Source organism: Bos mutus, chromosome 5 (assembly GCF_027580195.1).
Source record: "Bos mutus isolate GX-2022 chromosome 5, NWIPB_WYAK_1.1, whole genome shotgun sequence".
In the NCBI taxonomy this organism is placed as follows: domain Eukaryota; kingdom Metazoa; phylum Chordata; class Mammalia; order Artiodactyla; family Bovidae; genus Bos; species Bos mutus.
The window spans coordinates 62082457-62108385 of NC_091621.1; the positions used below are offsets into that span (position 1 = coordinate 62082457).

The 25929-nt window shown below is 38.7% G+C and overlaps 1 protein-coding gene across 1 annotated transcript in view; it reads left to right on the forward strand.

Annotated features, from left to right (window-relative positions):
• The window catches only part of LIN7A (lin-7 homolog A, crumbs cell polarity complex component), a 162817-nt gene extending 144646 nt beyond the window's left edge, over positions 1 to 18171 (forward strand). Inside the window, exons 5-6 of the mRNA XM_070370011.1 lie at positions 9420 to 9638; positions 16387 to 18171. Of these exons, the coding sequence (XP_070226112.1) occupies positions 9420 to 9638 (219 nt within the window). The 3' untranslated portion in view covers positions 16387 to 18171. The remainder of the gene's footprint in view (positions 1 to 9419; positions 9639 to 16386) is intronic.
• The last annotated feature ends 7758 nt before the right edge of the window (positions 18172 to 25929 follow it).

A 25929-nucleotide genomic window follows, 5' to 3' on the forward strand; every position in this document is an offset into this window, starting at 1 on the left:
TTTAACAGCCTTATCTTTTAGGATTTGAAATAGCTTAACTGGAATTTCACCACCTCCGCTAGCTTTGTTCGTAGCAATGCTTCTTAAGGCTCACTGGATTTCACGCTCCAGGATGTCTGGCTCTAAGCGAGTAATCACGTTGCTGTCTTGCAGTGTTTGGTTCTTTAATAGTTCTCCCCTCTCAGGGTTGCTCACGTTATGCACCCTCCTAGCAGGTGAATCTCTAGCACACTCTTTCTTTCCCTAACAAAGTGTGGCACTGTGGAGGGACTGAGAGAGCAGTTTTTCATGAATTTTCATTTTTAATTAGCATAACAGTTGTTATGTAGGGAACTGGTGCGTCTAAATTGACTGTGATTAGAAGCAGTTGATTTACGTAAGTAGTTTTAAACCTGTTTCCAACAAATTCCGTATATTATTTATTAATCTAGTAAATACATTTTTTTACTTCCTAGAAAATATAAAAGAAAATTCTACCTATTCCAAAGGCAAATTATATTTTGTTACTTCTGTTGTCCTTGAATGCCTGAAGCCCTGCAGTAACATGATCGCACAGGAAACAGTTCAGCAAAGAGCCAGTGTTTGTTGGACCCTTTTAAACTGCAGGCTGTCTTCCAGGTGCTCTGTGTATGTTAAATGTAATGATTCTATAAAGTAGATACTCTCTGATACCCTTTTTACAGATGAGAAAATTGAGACTCAGGGATGCTAAGCAGTTTGTCTGAGCTCACAAAGCTGCTATGTGAAGAAGCTCAAATTCAAACCTAGGTGGTACTGGCTCCTTAGCTTAATAGGAAATATATATGTGTGTATGTATGACTTATTCATTGACTAAGTATTTATTGAGCACACAATAGATGCTACACAGAGATAAATAAGACTCATCCTGCTTTAGGATGGTCTGGTGTCAGCAGAATGATTGTAAACTGATGAATTACAGTGTACTGAAATAGATATTAGCATTTAGGCAGGAACACAGTACTATGGGAGAGAATTAGCATGTTTTTTCCAAAGGATAAATGTAATACTTTTTATACTTGCCACTTTTCTTCAGGAAAAAAGAATACATTTAGAAAGGATATTAACCTATTTGAGAAAAGGAGAGGATCAGAGAGTCATAAAGGTTTTTGTTTTTGTTTTTTTCCTGAATATATCCTGTAACTTGTGTGGGGATATTCTGTTCTTAATTAAACATCCAATCAATATGCCTTTTTTAAATGACCAAAAATACTGACTAGAGGCAAAAATACTACACCAAGACAATATTATAAGATTTCCCTCACCTACCCAGACCTCTCTCCTGGAGTAACATAGTAAAGGAACTGTTAAAGAGGACATTTACTATTCGAGGTAGTTATGCCAAGGGCACCATGTCTAAACACTAATCTTCACATCAATGACTGGCTGGTTGTTATCAGAGTTTTATGATGTCGCACATTCCTAGGTCATACTGCTGTGGATCTTGATATGGCAAGTCTAGGGTACAGCCTAGGTCTTTGTATTTTATAAGTGCTTAAATTGATTTCTGTGTACATTCAACTTCAAGAACAACTGATCTGAAAGTACCCATGAAAAGGAGAGCCACTGATATGATATTTACTTTCTATTATCTTGTTCAAGGTTATGGATTAGTCAGTAAGAGTCTAGTCTCTGGAAACAGATCTCAGTAAGTTCGATCTGTTTCACTGAGTAGTTGGGGACCTGAGACAAATTTCTTAAGCTCTGTATTGCCTTTCTTATAGTGTTATAAGGATTAGATATAATGCACACAAAGCAGCTAGCAGGGCCTTGCACTGAGTAAGTGCTCAATGAATGTTAGAATACACACACACACACACACACACAGGCTCACACACATACACCCATGTTTATTATGTATAAATGATCATTTCATTTCAAATGAAATAATTTTCCACAATTACCATTGTAGGAAAGAAGTGGGTCTGTGGCTATAGAGGGCCTTTTCAATGTTGAGAACTATAATCCACTAATAGTGAGCATGTGGTTTCTTAGGGCTTCTTCGCTAGCCAACTTAATATGCTTTAGAGCTGGGAGTTGACACATCTTATACTCGTCATTAATTCCTATCCTTCACATTCTGTAAAAACTGACCCACCACAATCTAAATTAGTTAATCTTGAAAAGCAGAATGAGATTGTTAAAAGAGCTGTCATCAAAGATAATGAGTTCTAATCCAGCACTGCAACTAACAAATTTATAAAATGGACCAGTCACGGCCACTCTTAAGTCTTTATTTTCATATGTATTAAGATGCAAGGAGACAAATGAGGTGGTTTCTAAGGGCCTTTACAGCTAGAAGGTTCTGGTTTTCTGAGATGCATAATTGTACCCAAATATCGTAACCCAATATCCTTGATATCATCTCTTTCTTGATGACATCATTTGGCCTTTAATCCAAAAGAGTGACTGATGTATTTAGGAGCCTAAACATGAACTTGGCTGTAGATATTCCTACAGTAACTGAGAGGTATAGCCAACTCTTGGTTATCCAACAGAGTGTTTAAACAGCTCATCAGCAAGCTGGGTCAGGATTGTGTCCGTGTAATCCTCACAGAGAAAGAAGTCCATGGAGTCCTGGGTGCCTCTCATTTGGCAGTTGACTGTGCTCAGATAATGAGGTCCCTTTCCAGGCAGGCAGCTCTTCCACTGGGGGTCTGAGATCAAAATTTAGCAGCTAGTTTCTCTAAAGCAGGAAGAGAGAAGAGAGTACCTATCATGAGCAAGTATGCAAGGCAATCCAGAGCTCCCTCTTTTTAAGATTCTTAATCAGTCAGGACACTGCGGGTACCAAGAAATAGCAGCCATTTTGATAACTCACAATGTGTGGAAATAAAAACTAGTGAAAAATCGGAACACCACCATGTTGAAAAGTTGGTTCATTCACCATCTACTGATTTGTTAAACTTCAATCAGATTAACTTTAAAGCTTTCCAGAGCTCTCTACTGCTGCATGAGATTACTAATGAAACAAGTATGCATCTCGTTACTTACTGAGCTAATTTTTCTCACATTCCTGAATGAAAATATATTCCTTTATATATTAACATTATAGAAGATCCAGTTCTTAAGCCTTTGAAAATGGTAATAGAACCATTTGAATTCTCCTTTTCATATTGATTTCTACGTGTACTTTCTAAAACGTTAGCAAGGGAAAGAAGTATTTTCAAGATGGGAATGTCCATCCCTTCTTGTGCACTTCGATTCAGTGAAGACCCCTGTCCAGACTAGGTGCTTCTGTGGGGTAGGTAATATTTTGGGGGGCTTTTCTCTTTTTGGACCACTTCTCTTTGATCTGAATATTTCCTGGATACCTAGTTTACCCCATGCCTTCCTCACCACCCCTCACCTCCTTCATGACATACATCTTTTATCAGATGTCTGTTGGAAAGCTTTGTTAACTTAATCCATTCTAATGACTTCCTCAGATTGCAGTAGGTACAACAGAACTCTTAAAGCAAGAGGATGAAATCTAAAATTGCAAAATTTGTTTTAGAAAGTATGGAAAGTTCTTATGGAAAGTATGCAATTTTGGGTTTTTTAACGGAGGAGGGGATTCCACTTTAAAATCAGAAGTTTTCCTAGGTCTCCTCAAATCACATAAGGGCCACGTTTTCATCCTTTGTGAAAAGCTACTGCTACAGGTTTTCAGTGATTTCTCAAACTGGGCTAATTTTTATAAAGGACAATTCCTGAATCAGGAGAGGGTGGTGTGTATGTATCTGTGTGTGTGTGTATGTGTGTGTATAAAATATCTGTGATAGAAAGACAGCTCAACTGTTTTACAAATAAACTATCATATTTCAAAACATGTTTTACTTAGCTTGAAATAAGGCTTAGTTTTATTAAGAGTGAGAAAAAGACAAAGTCAAAATTAGGAATAAATGATAAACTGTCAGCGCTAGGGAAACCTATTGACGGGTGTTTGTTCATCAGCATGTGTATCCTAACAGAGTAGACAGCTTGACCTTTTCTTAAATCATGGAACAGGAACTCCATTGAAAGGTTGCCTGCTTTTATGTTCTTACTTTAAAAGGGAAAGAAAGGAGAGAAAACTGCCTTATTCTTATTAAGAAGTTATACTGGTGGACTGAAAGCACTTCAGAGATAAATTTTAGATTAAGAAGACAAACATATGCCCTTAAAAATATTAATAAAGTAGACAAAGCCCGTGGAAAAGGAGAGACACCCAGAACAGTCTTCTAGATGCAGATTTTCTGAAAACAATTTAAACAACAAAGTTAACAAGTGTCTGAAATGATACATTCTACAAAGATGCTTATATTTCTTCAAGTCTCTGAGTGACCTCTTGGTTTCTATTATACTGCTTAATCATGTAATGTATATTATTTTTAACATAGCATTTTTAGTGGTGGAAATGTTGAAGCGTGACACTCTGACCATGTGGATTCTGTGCCCTGGTGGAGAAGACAGTGAAAGGTACATTCAGACCAAGAGACCCCTTAACTCTGCTGAGCCCCCAAAAATCAGAGTCACTATCTGAGCCAAAGATAGAGCATTGAGACAAAAAAAAAACAACTCTGGATTCAAAGAACATTGGAGTCTGCCTTTCATCAATTGCTAAGTGTGTGGTGGAGAGCAGATGGCACTAGTGGTAAAGAACCTGCCTGCCAGTGCCCGTGCAGGAGATGTAAGAAACGGGGTTTGATCCCCGGGCGGGAGATCCCTGGAGAAGGAAATGGCAACCCTCTCCAGTGTTCTTGCCTGGAAAATCTTTGGACAGAGGAGCCTGGCAGGTAGCCAGGCTAGTCCTTGGACTACAAGGTAGGTAGTCCTTGGGATCGCAGAGTCGGACATGACCGAAGTGACTTAGTTTGCAACCACGCACGCGTGGTGGAGAACAAGGCTGAGGGTGAGTGGGGTAGGCTTGCCAGTTCTGCAGGGCGGAGTATGAAACCCCAGCCATCCACTGTGGTGAGAGCCTGATGGCTCCATGTATTAATCCCACAGCCCTCCGGGGGCAACTCTAAACTGTAGGCAGAGTGCCTACCCGGGATAATGAGCATCTAAAGGTCTGACCTAGAATTTCCAACCTTATTAAATGAAAGCAAATAGGACAAAAGCCAAAAAGAAGTCTGGAGACTAATCATCTGGCCTAGAAAACAGGTGAACCATTGTTATTAAAACATAGAACTTGTTAGTTTTAATATTAAAAAAGAAATTAGGGAAGGGTATGAACAAGCAAATCATCCAGTTTTCCTTTTAAAGGGGAATTCCATATATTAACAGTTCACCTTGGGGCAAATTACAAAGAAATTTCAAGTACACTGAAAGAGAATTTTTACTGTACAAAGTTGTCAAAGTTTTCCCCTATGCATGTTCTTCCAAAGAACTTAGTAGAGTATAACTAGTGAAATAAATGCTTAATAAACATCGGCTGAATGACCAAGTCAATGACTGAGTAAATAGTTAAATGAATAAATTAATCAATGAATAAGTCTATTTTCCTAGGCTTCAGCCACAGATGAAAATTCACTCTGCTCAACAGCTATTTATTACCCCCTGCTCTCTAGTTAGTCCAGACTTGGCAAAGGAGTGGTTATATAAGTTGCCTCCAGGGCTCTCCACAGTCATTTCTTAAGTCCTTTAGTATCTGCCTGGCTCTCAGACAGATGACTGAAGGCTACCGATGACATTGTTTAACTCAAAGCTTTTTTTTTTTCTCCTCAGTCCACGTCCACCTTGCTGAAGCAAATGATAGAATGGAACACAATTTCTTAAATCTTCAAATATGTATGATAGTTATAATTATGAATCTCAAGATATAACTTGTGTGCTTAAAATGAAAATTATATTTTGGTAACTCAGTGTAATATTAGAGGCTCCCTTCTGCTTGGGTTGTGAAAATGTAACCTAAACCAATTTTGGGGCGGCCTTTTCTGCCACTTCAGTGCCACTGTTCAGTGTTCTGGCAGTATTTAAGCCTGTCTTGATCCCTGTCTGTCACATCACACACATTTCTTTGATCTTTACCTGGGAAACAAGTCAAAAAAGGCCTTTGTACATTGATCCTATAAATAGAGGTTATGTCATCTGCCCTGGGGGTCAGCTGAGAGGAAACGACTGTCTCCTCTTCTCAGGGTTCTATGATGTCTGATTATAATTTTCGTCTGTTTTATTTCTCCCTAATCCCTTGTAGCTTAGTCAGTAAAGAATCTGCCTGCAGTGCAGGAGACTTAGGTTCGATTCCTGAGTCAGGACGATCCCCTGGAGAAGGAAATGGCAATCCACTCCAGTATTCTTGCCTGGAGAATCCCATGGACAGAGGACCTTGGCAAGCTATAGTCCATGGGGTTGCAAGAGTCGAACACAACTTAACGATTAAACCATCAATCCCAACCTAGAGATACTTTCAAGCTCTGGGAGAAGCCTCTTGATGTTTACTTATAGTAAACTTACTTACCCCAACTGTTGTCTATGCCATTATGTTCAAAAGAGTATTTTGAGATTCAAAAGCTAAGAATTAATTTTTGTTTTGTTTTCTGTCATATCATATCTGTCTTACAGGTATGTGTGTATGTATGTACGTATGATTTTATCCTTAGTACATTTCTCTAAAGTAAAATTCTTTATTTATAAAGGGTTTTATCCATTGCATAACAACAGTGCCCAGCAGAAAAGCTGTACTAGTTTTTGTCACAATTTTACCAGTGTATGAGTACCTTTTCCCTACATCCTTGTCAATACACCATATTTTAAAATACATCTTCACCATTTTTAAATTAAAAACAAAATATTTTTTCATCTGCATTTGTTTGATTATGAGGGAGGTTGGGCATTTTTTTTCATAGATTCATTGACCATTTTAAAAAATTATTGTTTGTCCAAGAGTTCACTTGCCCATTTTGCTTAGATCTTTATTGACTTGTAAGAGCTCTTCCGTTGGTTCATTGAAAAAGCAAGAGAGTTCCAGAAAAACATCTACTTCTGCTTTATTGACTATGCCAAAGCCTTTGACTATGTGGATCACAACAAACTGTGAAAAATTTTTAAAGTGGTGGAAATACCAGACCATCTTGCCTGCCTCCTGAGAAATCTGTACGCACATCAAGAAGCAACACTTAGAACCAGACATGGAACAATGAATTGGTTACAAATTGGGAAAGGAGTACATCAAGGCTGTATATCGTCACCCTGTTTATTTAACTTACATGCAGAGTGCATCATGTGAAATGTGGGGCTGGATGAAGCACATGCTGGAATCAAGATTGCCGGGAGAAATATCCATAACCTCAGATATGCAGATGATACCACCCTTATGGCAGAAAGCAAAAGAGGAACTAAAGAGCCTCTTGATGAAAGTGAAAGAGAGTGAAAAAGCTGGCTTAAAACTCAACATTCAAAAACTAAGATCATAGCATCTAGTCACATCACTTCATGACAAATGGACAGGGAAACAGTGGGAATAGTGAGAGATTTTATTTTCTTGGGCTCCAAAATCACTGCAGATGGTGACTGCATCCATGAAATTAAAAGGTACTTGCTCCTTGGAAGAAAAGCTATGACCAACCTAGAAAGCATATTAAAAAGCAAAGACATCACTTTGCCAACGAAGATCCATCTAGTCAAAGGTATGGTTTTTCCAGTAGTCATGTATGGATGTGAGAGTTGGACTGTGAAGAAAGCTGAGCACCGAAGAATTGATGCTTTTGAACTGTGGTGTTGGAGAAGACTCTTGAGAGTCCCTTGGACTGCAAGCAGATCCAACCAGTCCATCCTAAAGGAAATCAGTCCTGAATGTTCATTGGAAGGACTGATGCTGAAGCTGAAACTCCAATACTTTGGCCACCTCATGCGAAGAGTTGACTCATTGGAAAAGACTCTGATGCTGGGAGGGATTGGGGGCAGGAGGAGAAGGAGACGACAGGGGATGAGATGGTTGGATGGCATCACTGACTCAATGGACATGAGTTTGAGTAAACTCCGGGAGTTGGTGATGGACATGGTGGCCTGGCGTGCTGTGATTCATGGGGTTGCAAAGAGTCAGACATGACTGAGTGACTGAACTGAACTGAACTGATAGTATGTGAGACATAGAAACTTACATTTTTAAAAAAAAATTTTTATTTTATATTGAAATATAGCCAATTAAAAATGTGGTGATTTCAGGTGCACAGCAGACACAGGCGTACATATACATGTATCCATTCTCCCCCAGACTCCTCTCCCATCCAGGCTGCCACATAACATTGAGCAGAGTTCTCTGTGCTGTACAATAAGTCCTTGCTGGTTATCCATTTTAAATATAGCACTGTGCACATGTTCGGAGAAGGCAATGGCACCCCACTCCAGTACTCTTGCCTGGAGAATCCCATGGATGGAGGAGTCTGGTAGGCTGCGGTCCATGGGGTCGCAAAGAGTCGGACACGACTGAGTGACTTCACTTTCCCTTTTCACTTTCATGAATTGGAGAAGGAAATGGCAACCCACTCCAGTGTTCTTGCCTGGAGAATCCCAGGGATGGGGGAGCCTGGTGGGCTGCCGTCTATGGGGTCGCACAGAGTCGGACACGACTGAAGTGACTTAGCAGTGCACATGTTGATCTTCAACTCCCTGACTACCCCTTCCTCCCACAAGTCCCCCCTGGTAACCATAAGTTTTTTCTCTTCAGTCTAAAAACTTCCAATTTTTAAATCTGATTTTGTGGGGGTGTCTTTTTTGGTATTTTTACTTAAGAATTACTTTTACATTGCAAGATGATGAACAGTGATCTATGCTTTATTTTAGTTGTTTAATGGTTTTATTTTTACATTGAAATTGTTAATCACTCTGCGCTATGTAGCATAGACTGTGAGACTGGAATCCACATTCTTTTGTATTATTTAGTTATTATCTGTTCCAGCATCATTGTTTAACAATCCTTTCTTCCTTTAGTCTGAATTTCACATTTATCATGTAACATATGTTTTATGCGGTGGATCCGCTTCTAGATTCTGTCTTGTTCTCTTACTACATCAGTAAGACACTACTTTAAGCATTGTAGATTCTTTTTAAGTGCTAATACCAGATAGGAATTCTTTTTTGTTATCCCTCTTCATTATTCGTTTTAAACTTTTCCTAAGGTTTCTGGACCAGTGAAATTACTCTGCCAGGTGAAATTTAGAAGTCCTGTTCTAAATGTTAGTGTTATCTTTCAGGTCTTCATTATCTCTCCTCCTCCCATCCTGAACCTCCATTCCATCCATCCTGTATCTACTGCAGCTAACCTGTTCGTGGTTCAACTACAAATGCACTAAATGATAACATTGTGGGCATAAATCTGCCGTACCTTCTTTAAATTTCCAGTTGTTAGAGGTTGTACTATAATACTCATTTTACATTTCGCTCCAGAGAAAAGAACATGGAAGCTCTCCCCTTATGAGATATCATTGTCGTTTCAGAGTGTGGAAGGAGAACACCATGAAAAAGCCGTAGAACTGCTTAAGGCTGCCAAGGACAGCGTCAAGCTGGTGGTGCGATACACCCCGAAAGTCCTAGAAGAAATGGAGGCTCGCTTTGAAAAGCTACGGACAGCCCGGCGTCGGCAACAGCAACAGTTGCTAATTCAGCAGCAGCAACAGCAGCAGCAGCAACAAACACAGCAAAACCACATGTCATAGGTAAGAGGTGCCCTCTACACAAGGAAGCCCCATATGCACAGAATTTGGTTTTTTTAAAAGTATAGTTTCTTAGACAGCTGGAATGTAATCATTAGATTTAATAATCCAAAAAAATTAATCAAACAAAAAACAGTGACCTCAGAAAATGTTAATGAGACAGTTGCTTATATTATGTTTCATTTAGCCATATTCCCTGGAAATGTACGCTATTTTGAAAAAATTATATATTTGAGGAGGGCCAGGTACAGACGATATGATGCCTTTGTGCAGATTACAGAACTGCGGCATCTGTGCAGACGCACATCCTCTGGCACACGGCTTCATGACAAGAGTGTGGGCCACATTCCAGCCCCGCTTGCCTCCCTGGCTAGTTGCCTTTGCACAGTGTACAAACTAATCAACCATATAGTGCTAGCCCTGGGGAGATCCCCTTTACCATACTGAAACCGTTTACTAGAAGACTGCTCCAGTGAAGAGGATGAAGTAGAGACCTGCCAGTGTTTAATTACGCTCTGAGATTTTGGAATTCTCTTTGGGTCTTCATTAAAATGTGTCTCAGGTATACCTGTCTTTCTAAATTCCACTTTGTGACAAGGGTAAGTCAGGTTTTGCTTCATGTTTTTAGAAAAATTCAAAAAAAAAAGAGAGAGAGAAAATTCAGGAAAAATTGTTAAAGACTCACCATCTCTGAAGTGCCTGCTGTGTGCTAGACCCTTCTCACGTGTTATCCCTAATCCTCAAAAAACCCTTCACAGCAAGTATCACTGAAACACCATTTTTTCAGATGAATGATATGAAGCTGCCATAGTTTCAATGAATTCCCCACAGCCACACTTACAAGTAGCAAAGAATTATTTCTCCTTCTTACTCTGCCAAGTAATTCATCTGCCAGCATTAGGAATTCTGGAGTTACATACATTTTCCTTGCTATCTTTTGGAAGAGACAGTTTGAATCTTTGATACCTCTATACTATAATGTCTGCAAATGTGTATTTAAAATGAGGTTCAAACATTCTTGGGAAGATGACAGTGGGTAATAGTGGTTTTAACCCATTCAATATCAGATTACTATTTGCACAACGAGAAACACTGGATATGAGAAGAGATTTTCAATTTTTGGTGACACTCATGAAAAGAAGCTACATGAGGAAGTTAAACAGAGTATGGGACTTGTTCTCAGAGGGTCCTGGGAATTCAACTATCTTTCTTTTATAACCTGCTAGTTTTATTACAGATACCATAGTTTGGTGTCTTTGTCTGAAATTACATTCCATTCCAAAAATTACATTTACTCAACAATAAATATCTATTTGTTACTGGGAAGGGCCAGGCACTATTTAATGGGCTTTGGAAGCAGCATGAAGAAATCACGGTCCTTGCTATCCAGGTGCTTACATTATGGTTGGAGGGGATAGTTAATTAACAAGTAGGTAAAAAATATCCTATTGAGACCAGTACTTGGTAGAATCAAAATAGTGTGTTTTAATAGAGACTGGCCAGGTGATGACTTTCTGGGAGGTGATCAGGCAAGACCTCTCCAAGGAGGTGACACTGAAGCTGAGGTTGAATGACAAGGAGAAGCCAGGAAACAGGCATCAGAAGAGAAGGAAATAGGCCAGTGCACTAGTTCTGTGGCAGATATGAGGCTATTTGATATTTGAGGAATAGAAAGAAAGCAGAGGTAGTGAGGCGATAAAGAGTGAGGGGGATGGTGAGACGGACAAAGGCCAGGTTACAGAGAGCTTTCCAAACCACTGAGGGAAGTTGGATTTTATTGCAGTAGAAACCACTGAAGGTTTTTAAGCAAAAGAGCGACATGATTTATGTGTTAAAACAGATCACTCTGGGTGCTATAGGGAGAACAGATTATTGCAGGATAAGAGTGAAAGTAGAGACAGTTAGGATACTATTATATAATATGCGAGAGATATGGTGGTTTGGACTGGGGTGGTGGAATGATCTGGATGCATACAGACAAGTCATTTTGTCCATCTCCTCCTCTCTAATCCATTTCAAATACAAAGGTACTGAACATTTGTACTTCCAGAATCCTTTCAAATGTCTTTTTGCTAGTAATAACAATTCACTATTCTTCAGCCAAACATTGGCATTCTTTTCCTGAACTCGTTTTTTTTTCCATTCTCAATAATACAGACTTGTAGCAATTCTCCTAACTGTTTTACCGCACTGGCCCTTAGTAAAATTGTTTAAAAGTGTTTTGAAAGAAGTGTGCCATTCAGACTTCTAAGATCTTACTAAAAGCTTCCTCTTATGCTCATTCAGTCATCTTTGGAAGTATACAACTTGGCCATAAATACTGATGGACCATTTCTCTGTCCCATCAGTGTCCATGAAATCACTTGAGAATTTCCTACTGTCTCATTATCAAAGACTAACAGTTTTAATAAAAAGCATTTAAAACCATATTTTTGTTGTTGTTGTTGTTACACAGGATAGGGTAAAGTTCTATTTAAGTGAACGTGAAATTTATATTTATGCCTGCCAAGGTAGCACTTGCAATACATGATATAATGGCCCCTTGAAATGAAGCTCATGTCCATTTCAAGTACAAGCAAAGTACAACTAAGTCATATCATCCATGGATTTTATGGTGGATTCAGTCAAAGAGACTTATATTAGCTCTTATTCAACTTTTAATTAATTAGATTTTTAGGGATTAAATGGGATCCATCTACACTTGCTAACTCATGCTCTGGTTGCTTTTCAGAAGAGATCTGAAACTGTTTACTTTGAATAGATTGCTAAATTTTTTTTTAAATTTTGACAAGTCAAGCAAAGACCAGGTAAAGCAAAATTACTTGTCAGAGCCTATCTTATTTTTATCACATGAAATATTTCTATTCTATAAATTAGAAATAATATTTTTATATGAGATGGTAGAAGTTATGAAATAACTAGCAATGGTCAGTGATGCACACAGATGGAAAATAGGTTTAATGCAAGTAGTGTGCGGACAATGTGTCTTATGCCTACTTTTAATTTTAAATTTCCCTGAAGTACATTTCAGTTGTCTTTTTCCTAACTTCCATCTTTGTTTATCTGGAAGAATAGATTACATTTTCTAAAATGTAGTAAGTATGATCACTTTATAATTATATTATAGAAACCTATGAATATAGGATTTTTTTAAAAAATACTATAACCACTTTTTTGAGAAACAGTATTATATTTCTTTAAGCATTTATTTTTTTTAATTGAAGTGTGGTTGACTTTGATTATTACTTTCAAGCAAACAACATAGTGATTTAACATTTATAATACATTACAAATTAATCATCACAATAAGTCTAGTTACCACCAGTCACCATACAGAGTTATTATAGTACTATTGACTGTGTTTCCTACGCTGTACATTATATCCCATGATTTATTTATTTTATAACTGGAAGTTTGTACCTGTTAATCCCCTTCACCTATTTTGCTTTCCATCCCATAAGCATCTCATTTTTAAAAGTGTGAATCTATGTAAATCCATATTTCACTCAGATTCTCAAAGAATAAAAGTGAGAAGAACAGAGAAATTCTTTTTGAGATGTCAGCATTCTGAGCAAGTCAAGACCAAAAGCTTGTTTAATGTCCTTGACCTTCTGTTGGCAGATCCAGAGGTCATTTACATTCAAATACAGGCAGCATCTTAGCAGATCTGTTAACACACAGCAGCTGACCATTGCCAGTAGCCTCACTGACTCTCTCCTCCTGCTCTTCAGGCCCCCCCTTCCCGTTCTGTACCCACTACTTCCTGTTCTGTACCTTCCTCTGGCATAGTCACGGGCCTTGCGGTCTGATCCTGGGACCACTGCCAGAACTGCCAGCCCACTTATTGAGAGGTCCCAAAGGATGACTCTGATAAACACTGAATTTAAGGAGCCCAGACTCATCAAGCAGAAAACTGAACCAGAAACATAATCATAATGCTGGATAAAATTTGTTAAGGAATCATGGTACACCAAGAACTTTTCTGGATGTTTCATGTATGTAAAATTACTTAACCCTTACAATAATCCTTTGAGTATTAGATACTATTTTAAATCTCATTTTAAAGAAGGAAACTGAGTCATGTAGGATTTTTTTTTTAAGTCTACTGATTTCACAGGTAGGAAGTTATAGGGCTGTGATTCAAATTCAGAGATATGGGCTACAAAGCCTCTTTCTTTTCACAACTGTGCTGTTCTACCTCTTTATTCAGTGGCACCTGCCTTACGTGTCCCATCCCTCATCGTAGACACGTTTGCATGACCTTTCCAGGAATTCAGTCTCTCACTGCTCCAAGCTGACATTAACCCTCACCAGTTGCCTCTAAAACAGTACCTTATGCTTCAAAGTACTTCATCATCACAGGTCTGTTAGTTTCCTATTGCTGCCCCCCAAATTACTACAAATTTAATGGCTTAAAACAGGGGTCCCCAACCCCTGGGCTGTGGACCAGTACCGGTCCATGGCCTGTTAGGAACCAGGCCACGCAGCAGGAGGTGAGCAGTGGGGTGAGCAAGGGAAGCTTCATCTGCTGCTCCCTATAGCTCCCCATCACTCCCATCACCACCTGAACCACTCCCCACCCCCGTATGTGGAAAAGCTGTCTTCCGTGAAGCTGGTTCCCCATGCCAAAAACGTTGGGGACCGCTGGCTTTAAAGAATACAAATTAGTTTTCTAGCAGTATTATAAGACAGCCCAGCACAGTCTCACTGGGCTTTCAGAGACTCCAGGGAAGATCCATTTCCTTGCCTTTTCCAGTTTCTAGGGGCTGCCTGCACTCTTTACCTCCTGGTTCCATTCCCCGTCCTCCCAACCAGCAGTGACAGGAGAGTCCTCTCACTGCACCCATTCTCACCTCTGCTCCTACCATCACCTCCCCTTCCCTGACTCTTTCTTCTCTCACTTTCTTCCACTTCTAATTACAAGGTATGGACCCACCTGGACAGCTCAGGACACTCTCCCTATCTTAACATCAACTGTCTAGCAACCTTACTTCCATCTACAACTTTAATTTCCCTCTACCATGGAATCTTAACACCTTCACAGGTTCTGGGGATTTGAACATCGACATATTTCAGAGGTCATTATTCTGCCTACTATAATGCCTCATTCAAAAATTGGAAAGCAATTTGATCAATAAAATTTAAACTGTGTGGGAAAGGCATTTTTTTTTAAAGAATCATTAATCTGTTCAATTATAAATCAGGAGAATGAGGGAAATAGAGAACATTCTGTGCAAGTGGTTCTTCCCAGTGGGTATTTCAGTGATGCACCCTTCAGAGGCCCAGTGTTCTCTCAGCTGCTGGCATATCCCATAGGCATGCTTCCCCTCTGGGTAGATGAAGAGACCCAAACCTCTTATTAAAATTCACCTGCCGAGTCCCATTCCCTTGGGACATGTAACTCTATGATAAGTTAAGTAATTAAAAACTCAATCATTTGGTAGCTCTGTCACTTGGAAGCTAAGGGACTTGGAGGAAGTTATTCAATGTAAGATTCATTAAAATGGCCTCTTATGGAAATTAAATAAGAAAAAATATGCAAAACTTAAAATATGTGGCAGTTGATGAGCACTCAAGAGTAACAGGCAATGGCACCCCACTCTAGTACTCTTGCCTGGAAAATCCCATGGATGGAGGAGCCTGGTGGGCTGCAGTCCATGGGGTCTCTAAGAGTTGGACACGACTGAGTGACTTTACTTTCACTTTTCATTTTCATGCATTGGAGAAGGAAATGGCAACCCACTCCAGTGTTCTTGCCTGGAGAATCCCAGGGGCGGGAGAGCTGGATGAGCTGACGTCTGTGGGGTCACACAGAGTCCGACATGACTGAAGTGACTTAGCAGCAGCAGCAAGAGTAACAGTAGTAGTGTTGGTATAACAGTCACAATATTAATGGCAGATATTTTTATGCAATATCTTGTTAAGTGATTCCTGAAGAAGTACAGGGGCTTCATGCTCGACTTTCAGTTCCACTCTGTAGGCCCAGGGTGCTTTTGGGCATTTCTCTAGAAGGCTTCGAGCTGGAGAGTACTGATGCAGAGGAGGCAGATTGCAAACCTACACCCAGCACACACTTTCACATCAACCCAACCAATTCCTTAATTTTTTGTTTTAATATGGTGTTCTGCATTCATTGAAATAAAAATATCCACAGCTTTAAAAACAAAGATTGAAGCCACTGTTGTTTCTGAAAGAAATGACAGTGTTCCCAGTGACAGGTCTCGGGGAGTGTTCGGGGAGGCTGCTCCCGCAGGTCTGACCACCTGGGGCATCTGCTTCCTCTGCTCCACTCTGTGTCAGGCTGACCTCGTGGGAGGAGAAGCAGGCTGCGTCACAGGAGGGGTATTGGTAGGATCGGCCTGTCAGAGAGAGGCTGTGCTTGCGTGTACCTCAGCAGGGGCGCTACTCAGAATCAGAACATATAAAGCTTATCTCTCCTTTGCCTTCGTGAGGAAAAACAGAGTCATCTGGAATTGAGAGGAAAAAATATTTTACTTTTGAGATGTTTCCAAACTGATTTTTTAAGAATTTAATCTTAGGGAATAACTGTGTCTTTTCCATCCTCATTTGATAATTACTTCCTTTGCAAACATCAATTTTTTTGCCTGTGGAAGACTGCATGAATGATAGCGCCTAAAATAATCCTCTCTGTTCTCATAAAGCAGGTGCTTCTTTGATATTTTTAGCATATTGTAGTTGACAAATGAATACTAATCACTGATTTCTCTTCACTCTCCCTCCACCCTTTCAGGTCCTTGACGCTCCTTGATCAAACACTCGATTGTCACAAATTTGAAACCGTGCTTCAGAATCCCAGCACATAGTAAAGGAAAAGACAACACTAATTATACCTGTCAAGAAACTGTGAACACGTGGTGTATAAATTCTTTACCAAGACAACTCGACACCTTCTTTCTCTGGGGCTGAACCCCCGCCGCTCACGTGCTCTTTCCACACACCGACCTTCCATTCACGGCAGTGAGAATTCTCAGTGTGTGAAGGGAGAGGTTTTCCAGTCTGCAGACGGAAACAGTACAAGAAGAATAAAGTCTGTGACTTTCACATAAATCACCAAGGCCAGGGTTAAGTGAATCTTGGGTCTATAGCTTTTCCAGAGATTAATAAATCCCTTAGTAGGCTATAGTTCAAACTGCATCAGTTCAAGGTTGTCGCTACTTAAAAGAAATCTACACATTGCCCCTCACCTAGACCTGTTCCGCATCTGTAATGCTGAGTTGTCCAAATGAGAATTCCAGTTAATTGCAAATTCAACCTCTGTTCCCTCCTGAAAATGGCAAGTTATTATACTGTATTTATACTCTATTCAGGTTCTAGAATCAATTGGCTTTTTATTTTCCATTTCCATGAATTTTATTATGCATTAATAGGCAATTTCAGCTCAACTTTTAGTTCGTTAGAAGCAAGGATAGAGAACGCTAGTACTATTTTTTTTTTTTTTTAATTTAAGTTTTGTATCTATTCTTATTAGTTCTAACAGAAGATAATGTTTATTTATTCCACAAAGTAAATATTATCAGAGTATATTTGCTACAAAATTAGGTCTTTTCTTACCAAGTGTTATGAATCTGGCAAGAGAATACAAACAAGGATGAACTGATCCTCGTATAATATTTATATATAACCCTTCTCTAAATATTTTTTGTTAACTTTATATTTTTGACTGAAAAACCGAAGAAATCTCAACTGTTTTTACCTACACTGATATTTTAAAGCCTAGGGCTTTACAAAACCAAATTATAGATGTGCATATATATACAGAAATACATCATACAAAATCTAGATCAGTTTTCTCAAATATACAATAGATATTTTTGGCAATAAAAGATCAAAAGTGTAATTCCTTTTCAAATTAGGCATATAGAAACCAGTGATATTAATATTGTGAGTGAAAAGTTACTGCTGCTTCCAGGGTGAAGATATACCTGCTTCATTACACATGTTCATGTAGGTGAATGGACAGTGAGACATCTTTTTCAGAAAGTATCATATACTGGAAAATTACCTGTTGGAGGCACCTATACTGATTATAACTTTTAACTTGTGAATCTAGGCACATAAGTCTGATTTTACTTTATGGCATTAGCAGGAGGCAATAATTATTTGGGCACTTAAATACCTTAGCCACACACATGTACCTGAAGAAAGAATAAATGTCCAGTTGAAACATTCTAGAGAGATCATTAACACGGAGGGAAATATTTGAATATTCCCTTTCCTCAAATGCAGCCATTGACTCCCCAAGAGACAATTATATTTCACATTTCAGATAGTCCCCCAAATTAGAAATTTAAGCAGCTCAGTTTAGGAACTGTTCTTGAAAATAAACCCAGTTGGAACCACCACACATGTTTCATTTTGCCCTTTCTGGTGGTCATTACAGTCAGTATCAAATTCTCCTATTCATAGTCCATCACTCAGCAGAGGACAGACAGTAAGGAAACCAGGAGGTGAGCCTATTTCAGCAGTGTCCTGCCATGGTAACAGATTCCCATCCCTGCACACATATCATTTTTTACTAGAGAGAATGGAGCTGGGGGAGGGGCGGGAGGGGGGCAAGGGTGAGGACCCTGAATGTTATGTAAAATAGGTTTACAAAAGAGATAAGCATGACTAAAGGGAATGAATGGAGAATATGTGAGTAGTATTCAGTTTGAAAGAGGTAGTTCTCATTTTTATAAGAAAAATTTAATAAAACATATATTTTAGTTATCATTTAACAGAAAAATATTAAAGTTATTCAGGCTATGCCACATACTCTCATAAAGGGAAATCATTGCACCCTTATAATGAGGAAATGGTCATTTCAACACATCTCAGTACATTGTATAAATTTGGAGCTTAAGGTATATTTTCATTTAGCTGTAAGTGGTTGGTTAATATTAAATTATCATGTGTTTTCACATCAGCATAAATATTGTCATGGTGTTACAGAAGCAACTGTCAGATGAGCAGATAGCTTACATTGGTGTTTTTAGAAGTCTTTGTCTTTTATGCTTCATTTGCATAATATTAAGTGCTAATAAATGTATGCCAAGTCATCTAAGTGAAGGGGTAGTCCATCACACCTAAGGCATCTAAGGGCACATTACATGTCACATTGGTTCTGCTTACAAATGACCAGCCAAATGGCCAGTTTTCTTTAGTAAAATCTAGTTGTTGAAATGTAAGCCTTCCTGTGAAGTTTACATCAAAAGTAGCCATCCCTAAGACTTAGAGAGGTCCCTTGTGGTTCCCTAAAGGTTCATTGAAGCCAGAGGGAAAAGGAAAAAAATTACTACAATTTGTATTAATGCCTTTTATTATTACTGATCACATTAGAGCCACTGAGATGTCCAAAATCATATCAAAATAAAGACATAGGTTGCTCCTATATGAAGCTCAAACTTTAATATCATAAACAAATGAGGTATTAAAAGGGTGAAAATGTTTTGTAACTATTCATCAGTGATCCTCGTGAAATTTAGTGGTTTCCCTTGACCTGGTTGGTAGCCAGATTTTTCTAAACTCTTTCCTGCTATGATTTTTGAAGGCAAAATACACAAAGCATAGTTCACTGAAAGAATCCTCAAACCTTTTCATTGAGGCATTTACATTTTGATTCTGTTGCTATTTGAAATAGAACATCCACAGGGAGATAATGGGCTGAAATTACAATTGACTTTGGAAAGAATAACAGATTTTGTGCTTCCTCAATCATATAATCAATAGGGAATTCTCTAGTTATGTGAACTACCACTATCTTTTAAGACAATGCTGAGATCTAAATGCAAAATCTATCATTCAGGAGCCTTTTAAGAATTCAAGGCTGTCTCTGAGGAACTTAGCTAGAGATGGATTACACTAATTTACAAATGCAGTTTTCAACCGTGACAAATCAAAGTGATCTGATCTCAGTTCATTTTACTAAGCTGTGCCCATAGGACTCTGAGATATTGAGCTATTTTGTCTACATTATTTTTTAACATCTACAGGTATTTGTGGATGTGTCAATAATGTCTGAATTTCTCGTCTTTTGGCTTTATCTTGAACACAGCTTTTTAGTAAGACCAGCTTTCAGAGCATCATGAAGTAGAAATCAATGCTCCAGAGATTCAGGGAGACCAACATAAGGGAAAATCTCCCAAAACATGGAGGTAGTCTTGCCCATCTCATCCCTCTCTAGAATATAAAATCTCTGAGAAAGGGCTGTGACTGCCTTGTGGACTGCTGTCTCCTAGCATCTGGAAAAATGCCCAGCACAATAGAGGCACTCAGTTAATATTTATTGAATGAATAAACAATTACATAAATGAATGAAATTAAATAAATGAGTTTTACCTTCTGATAATTTGAAAAAAAATCACCAATTTATTTTATACTGATGGGCATTATAATTTCTGAATTACATAATTAGAACCAGAATTGACTCTTCATACTTTTTAGATATATGTATTTGAAATCAGGTACTTCCAAGGGTTCAAGGGTTTGAGAACACTTAGATAGGCATGTTTGCATATTCAGAGTGTTTACAATGAATAAAACTCAGCCTTTCTTGTTATTTTTGAAAGCTCCCTGAGTTATGATCCATACATGGAACTCCATTTATAAACTTTGTAAAATATAATATTTTAATTTTTAAAAAAGAAAATTTAAATTATCAAGCATATTATTAATAATATGTCCTTCAATGTTCATTAACAGCTTTTCTCTAAGGCAATTCATTGTGATTAGAGACACCATCTCTAGATCTCCTGCTTTCAAAAAAATCACTTTTCCTTTCTCATTTGATCCTTAGAATATATCTGAGCTAAAGATTAATCATATAGCAATTAAGACTTTTCCATGTGTTTGTTCATCTAACAAACATTTATTGTGTGCCTACTATATGCTAGGTTTTGGATGTAAAATGGCAAACAAGACAAATCTAGCCACCCCTTGGAGTTTGCTGTGAGGAACTCAACACTTGCTCTAGCAGTTAACTTGAGTTTACCATCTCATGGTTCCTTCTTCACAGCTGATAGGAGAAATGAAATCCCTTATGCCATGGAAATCATAAAAGGCTCTCTGCACATATTTATGTAAGCTTGTTTTTCTAAAATACCACACAAATATGCTGCTCAAGGAATCCAAAACCATAGTTAGATGCCACTGAGGTAGGTACTAATTTACTCATAACTGACACATAGCTCTTACTAAGTTCTGTGCTCAAGACACTCATAGACTCTATCACTGAATCCCTTCAACAACTCTCTTTAGTAGGTTCCATTTTATCGACAAGAAAACTGAAGCACAGGTTTGTGACCTGTACAAGGTCACACAGCAGATGGAACTGGGATTTGAACCCACACAGTGTAACACGAGAGCTCATATGTCTTCACATTTTCTGTGGCTTGGGGGATACCATTACATTAAAATAAATGTGTCACTGTATATAAAAAGTACTTTGAAATTGTAGTATACAAAGAGATTAGTGAAGTGTGATCAGCAAACCACAGCAGTGGCAGAAACAGAGTGGGAACTCAATCTTATGTTGCAGCTTACTCTCATGAAGAATATATCAAGCCAGGGAAATGGATAAACATACAGATTCAGACAGTTTCTGACATGCGATAAATATTGCAATGACTTTTCAGAATTATTTGTTGTTAGCCACTGTGTCTATTTGGTGCTACAAAAAAACCTGAAAGAAACAAAATCCCTTGCTATAAGGGCTTATCATAATTACACAGTGTGGAGATGAGTCAAGGATGTTTCACATTTATGGGGAAAGATTGGGCGATAGTAATACTATTTTCTCACCATTGCATGTGATTGTGTCTTTCTAATTGTTTTCATTATTTTTCTGAAAGAGCTGCAAAATTGTGCAGTGGTTCAACCTGACCAAAGTGGTATTATGCTGCTGGGAAGTAAAAGTACTAGATACCAGATTGGAAGTACTGTCTTCATTATCAAATTTAAATTCCTTTAAAGCATGAATATAGAGGGATTTTTAAATGCTCCAGACCCCTGATTATTTGGATGTTAAGTTTTTCATGTTTCTCCTTTACAGACCACACTGTGAGATCATGCTACTGAGGGGTTAGGTTCTAAAACCAATGTGAAAGGCAGAAATTGAGATTGGGCTAACATTATTACCACAATCATGTAGATCAGTGTCCATACTTCTAGAGGTGAGCAAGAACTGATGCCTTTGGGAAGAGTAAATTCACAGCTCCCATCTCAGTCATCAAACAAGAGGAATCATATTCATTATTTAAATTTGTTCTCTCTCTGGCCCCTCACAGTTAAATGAGCATGTAATGCAACTTAAATGCTGGTTCCTATTTGTGGAAGCAAGGAGTCTTCTTATGAAGATTTTTTATTATCTCCTCATTCTTTCTTATTACCAACTAATTACTCCTTTAAATAATTAAAATTTTGGAAAGTTTAACTTCACATGTAATACAGCACTAAGGAAACTCATAAGTCTTTTGTCTAAAGCCACACTTTATTTCTACTTCTCTCGACACCTTTATTTTTACTGGAGATACTGCTATTCTCTGTACAGATTTACTGATCTTCCTTATTTGTCATTCACGTCAGTTCTTAGATTCTTTAGATTTTTACTTTGGGAAAGTCTCCAACTGTCTTCTCTTACACATTTTTTAATATTCCTACCTATGAATGGGATTCCCTGGTGGCTCAGATGGTAAAGCGTCTGCCTGCAATGCAGGAGACCTGGGTTCGATCCCTGGGTTGGGAAGATCCCCTGGAGAAGGAAATGGCAACCCACTCTTTTGTGAGCTTTAAACTCTTTTCCCAATTAGCATGTATACCCATATATATTTCTCTATATCTTGATGCTTGATAACTCCCCCTGTATTTATTCCTTTGCTCAAAATCTTCCAAGGGGTCCCTCAAAAAACAAATGTAAGATTTCTACTCAAGACTCTAAACCAAAATACTAACATGATGATGGAAAAGAACTTTATAGTGTCCTCCCCTCACAAAGGCAAAACATAGAACATGAAATGTGATGGTATGAAAATCTGGTACATGGTCTATGAAATACCATCATGGGGTTCTATGACACTGAAAAATATTGCAAGTTTTCTTCAAGATGAAATCAAATGCAATGAGAGACTACCAGTGTTCTGTGGTGAAGATACAGGACTATATTAGATTATGACCTAAAAATTCCAAAATATTTGCTTGTGGTGGTGATGGTTGTATGTGTGCGTGTGTGAGAGAGAGAGAGAGAATGTGCAGGGTTAGGCTAAGATGCTAACATTTGTTCAGTTGCTAAGTCATGTATGACTTTCTTCAACCCCATAGACTGTAGCACAGCAGGCTTCACAATGTTCTCCAGGCAAGAATACTGGAGTGGGTTGCCATTTCCTTCTTCAGGGGATCTTCCTGGATCAGGGGTCAAAGCCTCCTACATTGGCAGGCTGATTCTTTACCACTGAGCCACTAAGGAAGCCCTATGCTAACATTTTTTTTTTTTTTTTTTAAGTCGCTCAGTCATGTCTGACTCTTAGCAACAATTCTCCAGGCCAGAATACTGGTGTGGGTAGACTTTCCCTTCTCCAGGGGATCTTCCCAACCCAGGAATTGAACCCAGGTCTCCCACATTGCAGGCGGATTCTTTACCAGCTGAGCCACAAGGGAAGCCCAAGAATACTGAAGTGGGTAGCCTATCCCTTCTCCAGCAGATCTTCCCGACCCAGGAATCGAACTGGAGTCTCCTGCATTGCAGTTGGATTCTTTACCAACTGAGCTATGAGGGAAACCCCATGCTGCAAGACAGAGAATGGGTAAAAGCGCTATCTAGTTGGGAAATACGCATCTCAAACCATACTTGGGCCTAATGCATGGTTTGAGGTGCGTATTTCCTGACTATACAGCACTGTTTTTACCCATTCTCTGTCTTGCCATCCAAGTTGACCACTACCTATTCCTGGAAACTCCCGAACGTTTCTTCCCCTGAGCTTTTGATTATTTCTGAAATGCCTCTCCTTCCCCTGAAAAAAAATCCTCAACTTTCATGGCCCATTTCAGATGGTGCTTCTTCCAAGAAGCTTTTTCTAATTTTTCCAGGTCTGATGTTATCTTCTCCATCATCAAATCTCATTGTGGTGTCTGCGCCCCTCCTTAGTGGTTTTCTTTGCTTGTCTTACGTATATCCATTTGTGTCTTTATATCTCGATTTCCCCTGAAATGACTAATTACGTATGGCATGAGTGCTTAATATTTCATAAAAGAAATTACCTTTCACTCGTCAACTTCACAGAGTCGCTTCCAGATTATTTTGGGGGCTTATCTCAATTCTCAGTAGCTCACTCATGAAGTACATGTGAACTGAGAACTCGACACCAGAACTTTTAAAGAGAAAAAAGTCTTAATTATTGAGAATTTTTTTTTAATAGAACATAAATATAAAAGCAGAGACATCACTTTGCCAACCATCACTAAAGGTCTGTATAGTCAAAGCTATGGTTTTCCCAGTAGTATGTACAGATGTGAGAGTTGGACCATGAAGAACTGAGCACTGAAGAATTGATGCTTTCAAATTGTGGTGCTGGAGAAGACTCTTGAGAGTCCCCTGGACTGCAAAGGGATCAAACCAGTCAATTCTAAAGGAAATCAACCCTGAATATTCACTGGAAGGACTGATGCTGAAGCTTTACCTGATGCTGATACTGGCCACCTGATGCAAACAACCAACTCACTGGAAAAAACCCTGAATCTGGAAGTTGATGTAAACAATGTAGATGACCATCACCACCACCAATCCCTCTGCACACATACCCAATGTTTTATTGCTGGCTTATCCCCACATATTTGGTTGCTTATTCCATGGGAGAAATGATAAAGGCTAAAACTGGGTTTAAAGTCAACAGCCAAACAAGATGGGCACCATGGTACCACTTCCAACTGGACTCTAGTCCTATATTAATGGTCCTCTCCATGGCTGCTCTCCAAAGGAACACAGAACTACCTACTCTTCGTTAGTCCTTCCCCACCTCCAGACTCTCCCAGATCACTGCATTTGGAATGGGGGTTTAAGAGAATAATTACTATTGTCTCGACTGCTTTAGTTTACCCTGAAAAATAAAAGTTAATCAAAATCATAACATTTCATTTTAGTCACATATTGTAGTGTTTTTTTTTTTTTAGGTGGGGCCAGCACAAAGTTTTATCTGTGTGTGACGTTTATATAACAATATGTTCAACATTTAATTTAAATATGATATTTATTTAATCCCTCCCTCCCAACCCCAAAGAAAAACCCACAGTATCCTAAAGGAAAATTCCCACACTTAGACTAAGAACTGCACTTCTTTTTTTTTTTTTCCCTTTCTTTGTGTTAAAATGATTACAAACAGAATTTCAAGAAATATCCTACATGAATACAATTTCAAATTTCAAAGTGTTTAATTGCTACCTGTCCAATAAATCTTGCTTCCTGTGGGCTTTTTTTCATTAACTGTATTTTATCTAAACAGCTGTAAGAGTGAGAGGCTAATGGCTGCCGCAGAAGGAGACCCTTACCAGGTCTATACCTCAATTTTTGATAACACAACTTTTCCAGCACCTGGTCCTTAGCTTTGCAGATCCAGGCTCATTTTTTTCCCCCCTAGGAAATCCAGGGACAGTCTCAGCAAACATCTGTCTTCTCAGAATAATTACTAATAGCACCCCCTTTAACGCTCAGAAGTGCCCCAATTTAGACAACACAAGATGTTGTCAACCTACTTAGAAATGATAAAGCCCTAGGATGATGATTCTTATTAACCTTCTTCAGTTCACAGGTTGATTGGGAGGATTCTGTTTCATTGCAAGTAAACAAAACAAAATTCAATAGAGCTTGAGTGAAAAAGGAATTCACTACTGGCAGAGCAGGTCAGGTCTGAGATCTCACTGTTGACAGAATCCTCAGCTCTTCTCAGCTCTTTCCTAAGCTCTGCTTGTCCCTCCTCTTTTTGTTTGTGACCCTTGTTCTCCTTGCAACTTGGTTTCTCTTCCTTGTCTGTTCCTCCCTGAGTCTTTGCACCATCCGGCATAGGTCCTTATAGCTGTTAATCTAAAAAGGAAACTGGATTCTCATTCTTACAGTCATATCATATAGGCAGACTCTGAATGGCCGTACTTGGCTCTGGTGCTCACCTCCTGAGGCACTATAGGAAAAAGGTGGCATGATTGGCTAGCCTAGGTCACACCCACATGCCTACTGGGTATCATTTGTTAGCTGCAGGAAATCCAGGAAGAGTAGCATACTAACAGTTCTATTCAAGACAAGTTACGAAAAGAA